Genomic DNA, 15,890 nt, shown 5'->3' on the forward strand with positions numbered 1-15,890 from the left:
CTAATATAGAAGGTCCGATTTTGGTTTGTTGAGCTCCTCTGTTTTCAATTAACCGGGGAAAACCTCGATGTGGGTATAGTAGTCTCCTAGTGCTTATCCGAGCTGCAAGATCGGGTAAGCACTATTAAGTCCCCACTCGTAGGGTGTGGCCCTGAGTTTCCGAGCGCTTGTCCTCGTCTTTATCAAGTAACACGTTGTACTTGTTGCCTCATTAAAAACCTTGTCGAAAAACCCATTTTGGGACAAAACCATACTAAGAAAAAGAGTGCAACATGTGTTTTTAGACCCAGCACCTAACTTTATCCGGTATTTGACTTCCTGCAAAAAAGAAAAGGTTAAGAAATAAACACAAAGTGTCCATACCTTAGTAGTAGTATCTCTTCAAATGAGTCACATTCCAGTTATTGCGTAACCGTTGCCCGTCCATGGATTCCAGCTGATACGATCCTTTGCCCGTTACCTCGGTTATCTTGTACGACCCTTCCCAGTTCGGACCCAGTTTTCCATCGTTGGGATTCTTGGTGTTCAAGGTAACTTTTCGAAGCACCAAGTCCCCAACTTGAAAATGTCAAAAATTGGCCCTTCGGTTGTAGTACCTTTCCATTCTCTGCTTTTGGGCTGCAATACGGATCAACGTGTTTTCGCGAAGTTTATTCGTGAGATCAAGTTTTACGGCCATGACCTCCTCGTTTGACTCTTCAGTGACGTACCTGAACTGGAGACTCGGTTCACCAACTTCTACGGGAATGAGGGATGCGGACCCGTAGACCAACGAGAAAGGTGTTTCTCCCGTGCTTGATTTTGAAGTGGTTCTGTAAGCCCACGATACCTCCGGTAATACTTCCCTGCAGTGATGCTTTGATGTTTCAAGTCTTTTCCTCAGATTTTGAATTATTGTTTTATTCGTGGATTCCGCCTGTCCGTTTGCACTCGGGTGATACGGAGTTGATACGATTTTCTTGATCTTCAACCCTTCGAGAAAATCATTGACTTTTCCGCCAACGAACTGAGGGCCATTATCACAAGTTATCTCGGCCGGGATGCCGAAACGACAAATAATGTGGTCCCATATGAAGTCAATAACTTCCTTTTCTCTAATTTTTTCGAAGGCCTGTGCTTCAACCCATTTGGAGAAATAGTCGGTCATAAACAAAATAAAACGGGCCTTACCTGGTGCCCATGGCAATAGACCAACAAGGTCCATTCCCCACTTCATGAAGGGCCAAGGTGACATCACCGAATGCAGCAACTCCCCGGGCTGATGAATCATCAGGGCATGTCTTTGACACCTGTCACATTTCCGGACAAAATTCTTCGAATTTTTTTCCATCCGGTTCCAGTAGTAACCGGCTTTGATAATTTTTTGGACCAAGGCTTCAGCACTGGAGTGAGTGCCGCAGGTCCCCTCGTGCACTTCTCTCATCACATACTCCATTTCTCCGGGACCCAAATACTTGGCCAGGGGTCGGAAGAAAGGCCGTCGATACAATTGGCTGTCTACCAAGCAGAAACACGCAGCTTTCGTCCTTAGCGACCGTGATTCTTTTGGGTCACTCGGGAGCTTTCCATCACGCAAGTAGTCGATGTACTTGTTGTGCCAATCCCAAGTTAAACCCATTGTGTTTATTTCAGCATGTCCGTTTTCTATCGCTGAATTCATCAAGTGCACCATAGTCCCGGGGTTGATTTCTTCCCCTTCGACTGAAGATCCCAAATTAGCCAATGCATCGGCTTCGCTGTTCTACTCCCTAGGTACATGCTGCATGGTCCATTCTTTAAACCGGTGTAGTATCACTTGGATTTTTTCTAGATACCTTTGCATCTGTTCGTCCTTGACCTCGAAGACGTCATTCACCTGGTTAACGACCAAGAGAGATGTAACACCCCATATCTTGGAACCAAGGTTAGACTCTTATCGTTAGAGTTTTAGTGGAAAAACTGAAGGTCTGAAAGTTTTACGGAAATGGTTGATAGGCCTACTTCGGGCAGCCGTAACTCCTTGATAAGTTGGGAATTTGGGAAAGTACCCTTAATAAAAGTTGTAGTACATAGAAATACCTTTCTAACTATATAAGGACCAGGCCAATCAGAGGTCGGACCAAGGAGATATGATCGTCTAAACATGGCTAATAGTAAGGCACCTAAAATTCTATAGAATCGGCTAAGTTTTCGATATGTCTGCCTTCCATCCAAATTTCGTGAAAATCAGTTGGTAATTCGAGGAAACTTAAAACATGAAAGTTGTAACCCTTTGAAATATCTTTCCAAAGGTATATTGTAGAGCCCAAACAGAGCTGTGTACAAGAAGTTATGTCCATTTTACCAAACACTGCGCAAAACCGACACACGCCGCTTCTTGGGGCGCGTGAGGGCGCGTGAGAGCGCGTGCGATGGCCCCTCTTCGCGGGAAGATCGGGCAACTCTGAGTAGTGACTCGCAGAATGATGCGCGATGCACCCGCATCACGGACCCATCGCGAAACAGGTCGATTTCGGGTTAAAAGTTGGGATTTCGCGTTTTAAGTTATATTTAACCTTGGGGTTTATTTTCCTAACAACCCTAGTCACGAAAAATCACCCTAAAGTCAGAGGGAACAAGTTCCAAGCCTCAAGAACCATACAAGGTAAGTTTTATCATGATTCTAGGTTGAATTCAAGTCCCTAATCTCTTTCTAACTTGAGTAAACCCTTCCAATCAATAGAGTTGTGAGTGAAACATTATTGTTGGGCGTGGAAACCCTAGAATCAAGAGGATTGAACGTCAAAAAGGTAATGTTTCTAAATTCTAATCATTCCTAATAGTGAATTGATGAGTTCTTGAGAGAATAGTAAATGGGTTTAGTAAAGAGAATTACACGAACTATAGTAGGGTTTTGGATTGTTGACTTGAGATTGTTATAATCATATGGGTGATGGAGAATGATGTTAATTACACCTAATTAAGATTATACAATCACCTAGAAGTAATAGAATGAAAATTAGGTGAAGAAATCACCATTAATGGAGACTGTGGAGCTTCATGCCCACTAAGTGTTTGATAAAATGCTTAGATGACCAAAGCATGAATATTATTGCTAATATAGAATCCCTTTGACTTGTATTGATATAGATCAAAGTTGAAAGGGTTGATGAATATTGTATTGCGCTCAAAGGCTGGAATTAAGGTATGTGAGGCTAACTATCTACGTTAGGGAATATTCATGATTCTCCCTACGCCTCATTCTTCATACTTGTCAGCAATTTGACTCAGAATATAGTTAGCCCTAGTTTCATGATATGATATAGAACTGTTATCTTCTAGGGTTGCAGTTACAGAATTCGTTCATGGTTGTCACTTTGAACATCATGAACTCAGCACGTAATCTTTATAGACTTATGCATTATTATCACATGAGTCTCAGTTAGTGTATAACCAGTTATTTGCAAGAGTCCCATAATCAGAAACAGTTATCATGCTATCAGCTATAGCCAGTCTCAGTTTTATAAATTGTTAATGTTGAACACCTGTATCTGTACTTTTGGGCCCTAGGCCACAGTTTATGCATACGTATTGCTTGGGCCAGAAACCACAGTTTTTGTGCACATTATTTGGGCTCCAGGCCACAGTTATATTTACAGTTTTACAGGTGATTCTTCATCCAGAACAGGGAGTACTTCAGCTTCTTGCTTTCCTGTTTAGTTCAGTTTCAGTTTCAGTTCCAGTTCCAGTATTTTATTGCTTCAGTTGCTTTACATGCCAATACAATTCAAATGTACTGATGTCCCTTTTTATTGCTTGGGGGGCCTGCATCTCGCGATGCAGGCAATGATATACAGGTTGACGAATCAGCTATTTAGGAGTGCACGTATCAGCTACTGGTGAGCCCCAAATTCCTTCGGGGCGTTGTCAGCTATCCAGTCATTCAGTTTATAGACAACTTTATTGTTGAGTACTCTTAGAGGCTTCATAGACACAGTTCAGACAGTCAGATATGTTAGCCTTGTTGGCAGTTGTTCAGTCGTTTTGGTTTAGCCATGTTGGCTACTTTCAGATATATTTCAGATTGTCTAAGTATTTCCGCATTATGATTTCAGTCAGACCTTTAGTATATCAGCATGTGTTTAGTTGTTTCCATATTCAGTTATGTTTTGATGTCACATGTTGATTCAGTCAGCCAGTTGCTTCGCTCGGTCACATGCAGTCAGGCACCGGGTGCCGTGTTACGTCTAGGCCCAGGTTCGGGGCGTGACAAGAAAGTCGCACTTTGCTTCAATCATCTCGGCCCCCATACTCCGGGATAATTCCAAACCTGCAATCATAGCCTCATACTCGGCTTCATTGTTAGTCAATTTAACAGTTCTAATGGATTGTCGAACGGCATCCTCGACGGGGGTTCTGAGGACGATTCCTAGCCCGGAACCTTTGAGGTTCGAGGCTCCGTCCGTGTGTAGCGACCAAATACCCGAAGCTTTCCCCGAGGTTAGCAGAAGTTCTTTCTCAACCTCGGGGACTATAGCCGGGGTGAAGTCCGCCACAAAATCGGCCAAGATCTGGGACTTGATGGTCGTCCGAGGCTTGTATTCGATATCATATCCGCTAATCTCTACAACCCATTTAGTTAGTCTACCCGATAATTTCGGTTTATGCATGATGTTCTTTAGGGGGTAAGTAGTCACTACATATATCGGATGACATTGAAAGTAAGGCTTGAGCTTTCTAGAAGCACTTACCAATGCCAATGCCAACTTTTCCAAGTGGGGATAACGGGTCTCCGCATCCCCTAAAGTTCTACTCACATAATATATAGGGAATTGCATACCTGATTCTTCTTGGACCAAAACACCACTTACCACTACCTCGGAGACGGCAAGGTAGAGAAAAAGCTGCTCGTCCGCTTTGGATGTGTGCAGTAGCGGCGGGCTGGACAAGTACCTTTTCAATTCTTGCAAAGCTCTTTGACACTCCGGTGTCCAAACGAAGTCGTTCTTCTTCCTTAGTAGGGAGAAAAAGCGGTGACTCTTATCCGAGGACCTCGATATGAAACGACTCAGCGCCGCTATCCTTCCAGTGAGCCTCTACACTCCTTTGACATTATTCACCACCTCAATATCCTCGATGGCTTTGATCTTATCCGAGTTGATTTCAATCCCCCTGTTTGACACCATGAAACCCAAAAATTTACCAGACCGGACACTGAAGGCATATTTTTTCGGGTTAAGCTTCATGTTATACTTGCGGAGTACATCGAAGGTTTTCTGCAAATGCTTTAAATGGTCCTCTGTTTTGCAGGGACTTGACCACCATGTCGTCAATATAAACTTCTATTGTTTTCCCTATTTGTTCTTCGAACATTCCATTAACTAGGCGTTGGTAAGTTGCACCGGCATTTTTTAATCCAAAAGGCATGACATTGTAACAGTAATTCCCATACCGGGTAATAAAAGATGTTTTCTCTTGATCCTCCGGCTGCATCCGGATTTGGTTATACCCGGAGTAAGCATCGAGAAAACTTGACATCTCATTCCCGGCCGTCGCATTGATCATTCTATCGATGTGAGGCAACGGAAATGAATCCTTCGGGCATGTTTTGTTTAGATCCTTATAATCAATGCACATTCGAAATTTATTACCTTTTTTCGGCACCACTACTACATTAGCTAGCTAGTCCGAGTACTTTACCTCTCGGATAGAGCCTATTTTTAAAAGCTTCGTTACCTCATCCTTTACGAAGACGTGTTTTGCCTTTGCCATGGGCCTTCTCTTCTGCTTCACCGGGGGAAACCTCCCGTCTAAGGTGAGCTTGTGAGTTGTTACTTCCGGTGGCGCACCTGTCATATCTATATAGGACCATGCGAAGCAATCGGCATTAGGTCGAAGCAATCGGCATTAGGACCATGGAAAGTGCCATCAATGTTGACCGGCAAAGAGATCTCCCCCTTCGTGGTTTTACTTGCCATGTTGAACCCGCTGAGCACCCGGTCTACCGGTACGATCTGATCGAGTAACCTTAGCTGTTCGACCACTCTCCACCGGATGATGTTGGCCGAGCTACCTGGGTCAATCAAAATATGTTTAACTTGTGATTTAAAAATAAGTATAGAGATTACCAACGCATCATTGTGCGGTTGAATAATGCCTTCTACATCTTCGTTATTAAAAGAGATGGAACCCTCGGGTAAGTAATCTCGGCTGCGCCTCGTAGGGTATCGGTACCCCCTATTATCATGTTGATTATATGCTGAGGTTCTACTGGTTCGACCCGTTTATGAGATTCCCTTTCTTTGTAGTGACCTTTAGCTCGTTTACTTAGCAATTCTCGAAGATGGCCATTCTTCAGTAACCGAGCCACTTTCTCTCTTAGCTGGCGACAGTCCTCAGTTTTGTGTCCATGGGTTCCATGATATTTACACATCATGCTCGAGTCCCGTTGGCCTGGGTCTGACCTTAGTGGTCTCAACTATCTTGCATATGCGATACGGCCAATAGCCGAGACGAGGTCCGAAGTGTTGACGTTGAAGTTATACTCCGATATCCTCGGCAAGTCTTTGTTGCTGGCCGAGCTTCCGGCATCACTCCTAAATGAGAAACCTCGACTGTTTGTCGGGCGCTCAGCCCATTTATCACCCCGACCGGAGAATTGACTCGGGCCAACCCTAGATTTCTCCAACCTGAAGCTTGGCCTTTCCGAATGAGAGTATGGCCGATACCTTTCCCTCGATGGTCTGAACTTCGGCTCGTAATTTTTTCGCGATCTCTTCGAGCTTTTGTTGATATTCACGGACCCCGGGGGGAGCTCGAGTTGGTCATCCTCTACCCGAATCTTTGATTCGTATCTGTTATGGACATCCGCCCAGGTCACAACCTCGTATTCCAGCAAGTTTTCCTTTAGTTTGAACGAGGCCGTCGAGCTCTGAGGATTGAGCCCTTTGGTGAAAGCTTGTACAACCCATTCCTCTGGAACCGGAGGGAGCTCCATTCGTTCCCTTTGGAATTGGTTGACAAATTCACGCAATAGCTCGTCATCCTTTTGTGCTATACGAAAAATGTCCGCCTTACGGGCCTGTACCTTTTTGGCACCGTCATGAGCTTTTATGAACGTATCGGCGAGCATTTCGAACGAAGTGATTGAATGCTCGGGCAGATGATCGTACCAAGTCAATGTTCCCTTCGACAGAGTTTCCCCAAACTTTTTCAACAACACGGATTCAATTTCATCCTCTTCAACATCATTGCCTTTTATGGCACAAGTGTATGAAGTCACGTGTTCCTGAGGGTCCGTTGTGACGTCATATTTCCGGATATCCGACATTTTGAACCTCTTCGGGATCAATTTCGGTGCCGCATTCGGAGGAAAAGGCCTCTAAATGTACCTCTTCGAATCCGGTCCTTTCAGACTAGGCGGAGCCCCCGGGATCTGGTCCACCCGAGAGTTATATGTTTCCATCATCTTCTCAGTCGAGTCTACCCGCTTCGCCAATGTTTTGAGCATCCTCAGAACTTCGGTGGATGAACCAGCTCCGGACTCGTTACTCTCGACCATCTGTGTCTCGTCCCTTCTCGGTTTGGCAACACCTTTCGTCCTCTCCGGGGTCGTTTTATCATTTTTGCTTTGCAACTGGGCTATTGCGACTCCTTGTTCGGCAATAGCTGCCCTCTGTTCCTGTAACATTTCAAAAATTAAACGTAAGTCAATATTGTCACCCGGGGTATCCGGTACTTTCCGGTCTTGTGTCCGGGACAAAGTAATTGAATTGTGAGTATTTAAAGGATCGGTGGCCGGTGGGGCGGCATTCTCCTGATTCACGGTGTTTTGCCGGTTGAGGCCTTCTCTCGAATTAACGGGGTTTGGGTCGACGGGATTTGCTGGTAATCCCCGTGGCCCACTGTCTTCGTTTTCGGCCACAATCTCGTTGTTGTTGACGTGACCAGATTGTCCACCGTTTGCCATTTGGTCCGTTTTCACAGAGACGAACAGAAGATTTTTTCGATCCTAACGGGTAGGAGATAGAAACCAAAGATCAAAGACCACTATTATCCTAGCCCCACGGTGGGTGCCAAACTGTTTACCCCGAATTTAGGTAATCAATTGAATTTGTAAGTGAAGTATAGGATATGTGGATGCGCTTTAATCTATTTGGTTGGAAGAAAATGTATATAGATTCGCTGTGTATATGTATTAAATAATATTTAAGTATTGAACGAATAAAGATAAAGAACACACAAATCCGGACCAATATCAGAGATAGAGGGAGAGATTTTATATATTTTGCTATTACAATGTTCTAGATTTGAAAAAGCCAACCCTTGAAAGTAGGGTAATGCCTCCTATTTATAGTTTTGTCTTGTGGGCCTTGTACAACATAAAGCCCTTTTGAATAAAGAAAACCCTAAAAGGATAAGGTTGGGTCGTATGGTCTGACACCCGTACGATTGGCAGTACAATGTGGCAGAACGGTCTTGACGCGTGGCAATTGTGTAACTGATCACCCGGACCAACGGCCACGATCAACTCGGCTATGGAGAAACCGGACTAAACGATTTCCTTCGCTTTCTTCTGATCAACCACTTCTAGTGCTATACCTCCGGTCTGAAGGAAAGTCTTCATGCTCGTGCTTGTTTCTTTCTTCCCTCGACTCCCGGTCTCACCGGTCTAGCATAAATCCGATTTTTACCGTATACATTTTGCATAGTAGATGGCGGTGTCCGATTTACCTTCTTTGGCCAATACTTCTTCTACTTCATTGTAAATATTGAGAAGTGCTTGATAAATGGTTCTCATATACGGAGGTAATGAATCCATGGCTTCTGTGTCCCATCTGCATGTTTATCCCGGATTCGGATAATCAATTAAATTTATAAGTGGGTATAGGATATGTGCTTTGTTCTTGATGTGTGCTAGACAAAGAAAATAAAATATTTGAAGGTTCCTTGGTAGAACGGCTAATGATGACAGTTGGCTAGCGATACAAAGGTTTGTGAACAATGTATGATACTTGATGGATGAAATGCAATAATAACAACAACGGGTGGCCTTGGCCGAATTAAATGATGAAAGAGTTTGTATATAAGAATTCTTCTACTACAAATGTTCTTGGAAAGTAAGAAGAGCCAACCCCCTCCAAGGAGGGGGGTGTGCTCTATTTATAGTGGCACTCCCATGGTTCTCTTACAATATGAGGCAATAAAATAATAATAACAAGGACTGCTCTGCACGGATTTGGTGGGATTAGACTGACGGCGCCGTCTGACACACGCATGGTAGGTAGTTGACCGTGATTTGACGTTACTGGCATGTAGCTTGTCTGCAACGGCCACACGGACAAACGGCCACACGGACAAACGGCCACTCGGGATAACGGTCACTCGGGATGACGGTCACTCGGATCACCGCCCGATCGGACCAACGGATATGAAAGCCCGAGTCCTCGGGCTTGGCCGCTCCAACGATGCAGAAGGCAGATCCGTCGGTCTCTTTGCTTAGCTCCGGCCCAAGCATTGCCCCAGTCAAGGGCGAATAGTATCCGGCACGTCCCTACTCCTTCCTCCGGTTCCTCGCTCCACCGGCTTGCCTCATATCCGGTTTTTACCGTATACACTGCACTCGACGGTTAATTTGTGTTTAAGATTGTAGCTAATTTTATCTCTTGTATATATCATTTCACAGTATAATAACATGAAGTATTAGCTATATATTGTTTGCTAAAATAAGAATCTTTAATAGCAAAAAAGAAACAAGAAGTGCTTCATATTATGTACATAGTAGCATGTTTTCCTACTCAGAGAAAAACTAAAGATAGATGAAGTAAATAGTTTACCTCTGAATCGCATTAGTGAAAAACACAGGTTCATCAAAGGTTCCATAAGCATCATAGGTGTCATCAATGATAGAGTTCATGTTGATTACTTTCGTTAGCATTCTTCTCACTCCACTATATTGGGGCTCAAAAGACATTCCGATTATCCACAAGTAACTCTCCACAAATCTCTCTTTTGTATATGGCAATTTGTTTGCAATATCCAAATCTTTCCACCAGCTAGATAGCAAGAGCATTGCATAGTTATTTTATCCGATTAACCACGCATACTCAGTTAGGAAGAGGATAAGATCAATGAATATATATACCTTGCTATCTCGTTAAGCTCTTCCTGGTGCAACTTTTGCAACATGTTAAAATCCAATTTTGCAAATTTCAAGAGTAAATCATTATGCTCTTCGTTGTTTTCGTAATTATATATGTATTTCCTTGCTCCCACCCTTGGTATAGTTTTACGAATAGGCTGGTTTAAGGCTTCAATAACTTGAACCTTAAGCGAGTTGCTCAAGTTGGGGACCATGGACTCGAGATGAGTGGTGGTAAACCTAAAGGCTTCTTCAAGAATCTCTTCCTCGTGCACTCTCATATGTGATGCTTCATACAAACTTAATAATGCTTGGACATCATGAGTTTGCTTGAATTTTCCGTCATGGTCCGTGAATTGCTTGAACACATCTGGTTAAACATCATGTTTACATTTTGACCAAAGAAAAAGTAGCAGTTAAAATCATGAGAAAACCCACTCACATCATTATTGAAAGAAAAAAAAAACATGTGCTCATAAAGAGCATAAACATTCTTACAATGAATATTACTGAAGTTCAAAGCTAAGAAATTTATAATTATGCCCCATTCAATTTGGTAAACATTTTTTTAGTCCAAGGACAAAATTGCAATATATGTACCTCGATGATTCACTAAATGTGTTGCAAGCGCAATTAAAGAAGTAAAATTATTGGCTATATTTGATCAAGTAATTTCTTCCAAAATGGAGTATATAGCTAGTTTCGTCTCAAAAATTCAAGATTATTGTTTGAGTAAAGAATGTAAAGGGACATGGCATTTTAGGAGCAAGAACTTTTTACTGTTAATTCTCCATGCTCTAGTTGTGAGGATAAAAAATATACTTGCCTGAAGCTCTTTAGAAATTTCAAGTTGTTCCAAAATTATTTGCTCTCAAGTATTAGGACATGATTGTAAGGTAAGATTTAGATCTTTATTAGGACAAAACAAAAGTGAGATTTCAAGTACTCCCTCCGTCCATTTTACCTGTCCACTATACTAAAAGTATATGTCCACTTTTACTTGTCCAATTTGAAAAACCAAAAGATAATTTATCATTTTATACCTATTTGCCTTTACTATTAAGTATTTTTCATTTCCCAACATTTAGATGAGTTATACTAGTAATAATTAGGAGTGATATAAAGTAAACTGTGTGTCAAGTCTTTGACAACTAAACATGAATGAAGTTGCTAGCTAGTAGAAATATTCGAAATAACCACAATTCAAAAGTAAAAAAGAAAAGAAAAAAACAATGAAGGATAGAGCAGAAATAGGTTAATTACCAGAAGACATGTAATGACCTTGTTGCCTCAGTAGTCGGAAACGAAGAGAAACAACGTAAAGATTGTCATCAATATTATTCTCACTCTCTAGTTGGGACGTCGTATCAAAGATGTTCTGAATGGATGTTTGGATCTCATTATTGAAATGATATGCGACTCCCAGTCGTTGGATTGTTTCAATCAATACAAGTTTTTGTGCACTATTATCTGGAGTTTCCACCAACATTTTCCTGACCTTTTCTCTTAACTCTTCAAGTTCGTGTTTCTCTTGGGTACTAATTTCCTGCATGCCAAAATTGAGCATTACGTATTAGTTTTGAAACTTAAACTACATTTTTATATTGCAGTTTACATTTTTTATATTACATCATCTCCACTAAAACAACATATCAAAAGTAGTTTAATCGTAATTACTTATCTCCAGCAAGTGTTCACACCAAACTGATGCAACTTAACATATTTAGTGATTTAATGAAGTTAATATATACATTAATTAAAATACGTATTATTGTACTCCTTTGGGCAGTAAAAAGAAGAGAAGAGTATATATGTATGTATATATGTATACTAGCTTCTCGACACGTGTGTTGCAGGTGTATGCCGAATCATGTATTATACGTTATTGTAAAATAACATCAATATCATTTTAAAAACCTTGAATAAATAATTATACATGAAAGATCAAAATACATGTTGTTATGAATGATCAACATGTATTGTCGTATTGATGACTTATTTGCCGGGCCCAGTAATTGAATATTATCTGAACCTACAAAGATAAACACTCAAAGTCTAATTAAATATATTTATTCGTTCCAATCAAACACCATAATTTAAAAGTTCGTTCCAAACAAACGTCAAACTTTGCAAACAAACAATTAACTTAAGTCAAACAACATATTGCATAAACACGGCGTAATGGTTAAACGTGCAAAACGCAAGTTCATTGCGTAAATCTTCATTAAGGTAAATGTGTGAAACGAAACCGATTATGTTATCTATTAAATATTTTATTGGAAAAATTTGCAAAATAATAATTAACCGAATAATTAAGTTGAAAGTTGTATTATTAACTAACTCAAATAAAGTATTTTGAGATTGTTATTCACAGTGTCTTTTTTTTTTCTTTTTTCTGGACTTTACAACAATAATAGTAGATGTTTTAGTCCAACATAAGTTTGAGAGTTTTTTTTTATTTTGACATTTAAAGTTACAATTCATTCTCCAAGTTGATCATTTAAACACAATTTTATAAGTTATTTGATATGTAAGGAACTTGAATAAGTCACTTCAAGCAAATGTGATTTTTTTTTTTTTTTTTTGGATTTTCCATCCAAATGTTAGGTATTCACATTGGGGAAAGGAGGCTAACAACAAGGCTCATTAAAAGAGAAAAGAAATATCTACCAATTAATATTTTTTTCATTCTCAAAGTCAGAATTCCTGCCTTCTGGTTAAGGATTGAGGGGTTATATCCATCCCAGCTTACCCTTGATCGTAAGCAAAATTGATTTTAATATACTTGACATAACTTCTTTCATTTGTCATGTTGAAAGTATTTCCCAAAAACATTTACCAAGATACATGTTATAGACATATATCTTTTACCATCCTTAAATGTATACCATTGTAATGATTGATTTTTTTTTTATTTTTTTGTAGATTTAATTTTATTTCTTTCACGTTTATGCTAGTTAGCTTAGTTTGCACAATAAACTGATTATACTTTTCATACATAGTGCTGATAATGTATTGAACTTTCTTTTATATGCACATATCATAAAGATTAAGTAAAAGACTATTATAATTAAATTAAGTCTTGAATATTAAATATTAATTGTGGTTAATTAACCGGAAATTTATATTCCCTTATCAAATACTCCATATTAACAATGATAAATTCTATAGTTAATAGGTTCTATCTCTTAACATTTCTAAATTTTCTTCTTCTTTTTCTTGTATGTTTATGTAGTAATTTATAAATAGTGTACACAAACCACCATCATATTATCTAGGTATCGACAAATTTACACAAAATAATCACATACCTTATGTATGTAACAATAACATATAAGTAAATAATTATAATTAAATCACAGTCTCAAATATTGAAGACTGCGGTTAATTAATTCCAATATGATATTAATTTTTTTAAAAAGTAATTAATTAATTGAAAGCTTCTATTGCATGTCTAAATATCCAATAATTTATATTAATAGTAATCACTTCTATAGTTAATTTTTTATGTTACTCGCGCTATTCATTTTATTCTTCACTACTTGTATGTGTGTGCAATAATATTTAGGAATTATTTTAGAGGCTTCCTTTCAAGTTTGTGTCTATATATAATACTGACCTCCCTTGTGATTTGAAATATAATACTCTCTTATTTTATTTTTTTTGACTTGATTTAAATGACAAAATTAAGTAATATTCATATATTATCTTTGTGGTGCACTTTGTAATACTATATTTTCAACACAGATACTCCTTCAAATATTCTCTACCTTACTTAGTTCGTGTAAAAATATCAAAATTCCTACAAATAATAAGACAAAATGGAAATAAATCCTCTACTTTATGCTTGGCTTTTAATCATTTTAAATCAATATAGTGGGAATAACAATGGTTTTAATAGCCTTGAAAATATTTTTACATGAAATTGTATTACACACTAACCTCAGTTAATCAATGGATAAATATTTGGCCTTCAACATGGATCATGGATATATTGCCAAAATGTGCAACTGTTGTAATATCCCTCTAAATTGCTTCGTTTGTCTAAATATCGCTTGCCGAATTATTGCCAAAAGATCAATACAACATATATATTCTCATTTTAAGTCTAACTTATTTTTGGAACTTCGCAATCTTTCATACTGATTTGCAAGTAGAGATTGGATTTCTTCTTTCTGCAACATTTCCATGAAAAGTTCTCTCAAGAGAATCCCCTTTTTGGCTTCCTCGAGTTGTGATTCTTTATTAAATTGTTTTGTTTGCATATACTATGTAGAATTTTTTTTGCTTATTTGGTGAAATTAAATATCTATTACTGGTAAGATTTGATTAGTGTTATCACTTTGGGTTGTTTGTTTTGGTTTGGGATATTTGAAAGTTTTGGTCTGACGAAATTTGGAGTTATTTTGTGTTTTTGAAAATATTTGTTTCAACTGTAAAAGTTGCCAACGGATGCAGAATTATTTTGAACGAAAATGCATGTTAACTCTATAGATTAGTTACACAATTGAAAGGGCACAACCTTTTAAGAGAGGACACTACATTTTAATTTTTTTTTTTTAAATATTATTGTTAAGGGCATTTTAGTAATTTAACTTTGAAGTTTAGAAGTTCGTAATTTTAATATAATATAGATAGCTAGATATGAGGACATACAGTTTGTTGAGAAGTGCACGAGAGAAAATAATGGTAACCCCAAACGGTTGATGAAAATTAGCCAAAGGACGCGAAGAGCTGCTTGAAGAAGGATCCATTAATGCTTGGCTCATTATTGTTGATCGTACTGCCAGTTCACAAGTGTAGAAACGGAAATTAGGATATGTTCCAAATATTAGGCTACATTGATAATTTGCCTTTACGTCAGTGCTATTGTATCTCCGAATAATACTCGACTGGAAATTTGGTAAGTGAGGAAATATTGGTAAAGCAGCCATTGCTTGACTAATCTCTATCTCTCTCTGGTTTTTTTTTTTTTTTTGACAAACCAAAGAGGTTTTCTGGATTATTTGAAGAAGAAGATGAAAAGAAAAGATCTCAAAGTGGAAGGAATAGGTCAGGGATTGGTTAGATGGTTGGCTTTTTAAAGCGATCCGTTATTTAAATTGGGTTGATCATTTCACTTTGAGCTTTCCGCGTGTTCCTTTGGCAAAATTAAAGGCAACTTCGTGTCAAATATGATTTGAGGGGTATATTTGAATCAAAACTATAACAGGAGGGGTATATTTGAACCGAAACTCAAACGAGAAATATATTCAAACTATCTTTGATAGTACATGAGTATACTTGACCCTTTTTCCGTTTTTTTTTTAAATGTTTTCTTTCATCCCGAATTCCGTCCACATTTATTGAGTTGGGTGTGTTGTTATTGTATTTATTGAGTTGGGTAAACTAAAAATATTGCCGCATTTATGAGATGAGAAGACAAATTTGAACATCTATTGAAGCATCCTACACGTCTCTTTTTAAATTATTTTATAAATAAATTAATGCTGCTGATGTGGAAATTAGGCTTGACACTAACTTGTACGTGGATGATAAACATCGTACTAGACCGCTAGCCTTAATCAAATTTGTATGCGATGAACTTTAGCAATTAAAATATTGTAATGAATCAGTTACACTTGTGCCCACAAAAAAAATCTCAAGTTACAATAACATTCTATGTTTTACCAATGCAACTTCAAAACATTTCACAAATTAATGCAATATAAGCTTCTAATTTTAATGTATATTTTGTTGGGTTTTAAGTGTAGATGAATGGGAAATGGAGAGAAGAAAATATGGAGGGAAA

The 15,890-nt window shown here is 38.8% G+C and overlaps 1 protein-coding gene across 3 annotated transcripts in view; it reads right to left on the bottom strand.

Annotated features, from left to right (window-relative positions):
* Positions 1 to 15,426, bottom strand: part of LOC132641567 (sesquiterpene synthase 12-like) — a 42,731-nt gene extending 27,305 nt beyond the window's left edge. The window contains exons 1-5 of one of the 3 annotated variants that reach the window (XM_060358609.1): positions 14,756 to 15,426; positions 11,363 to 11,645; positions 10,103 to 10,469; positions 9,795 to 10,013; positions 8,247 to 8,795 (exon numbers count right to left, since the gene is read on the bottom strand). In XM_060358609.1, coding sequence (XP_060214592.1) covers positions 8,648 to 8,795; positions 9,795 to 10,013; positions 10,103 to 10,469; positions 11,363 to 11,588 — 960 coding nt within the window. In that variant the 5' untranslated portion in view covers positions 11,589 to 11,645; positions 14,756 to 15,426 and the 3' untranslated portion in view covers positions 8,247 to 8,647. Of the gene's footprint in view, positions 1 to 8,246; positions 8,796 to 9,011; positions 9,575 to 9,794; positions 10,014 to 10,102; positions 10,470 to 11,362; positions 11,646 to 14,755 lie in introns of those variants that run through there. The other 2 variants (XM_060358614.1, XM_060358621.1) reach the window with 2 other exon arrangements.
* Between the last annotated feature and the right edge of the window lie 464 nt (positions 15,427 to 15,890).

Source organism: Lycium barbarum, chromosome 1 (assembly GCF_019175385.1).
Source record: "Lycium barbarum isolate Lr01 chromosome 1, ASM1917538v2, whole genome shotgun sequence".
Lineage (NCBI taxonomy): Eukaryota > Viridiplantae > Streptophyta > Magnoliopsida > Solanales > Solanaceae > Lycium > Lycium barbarum.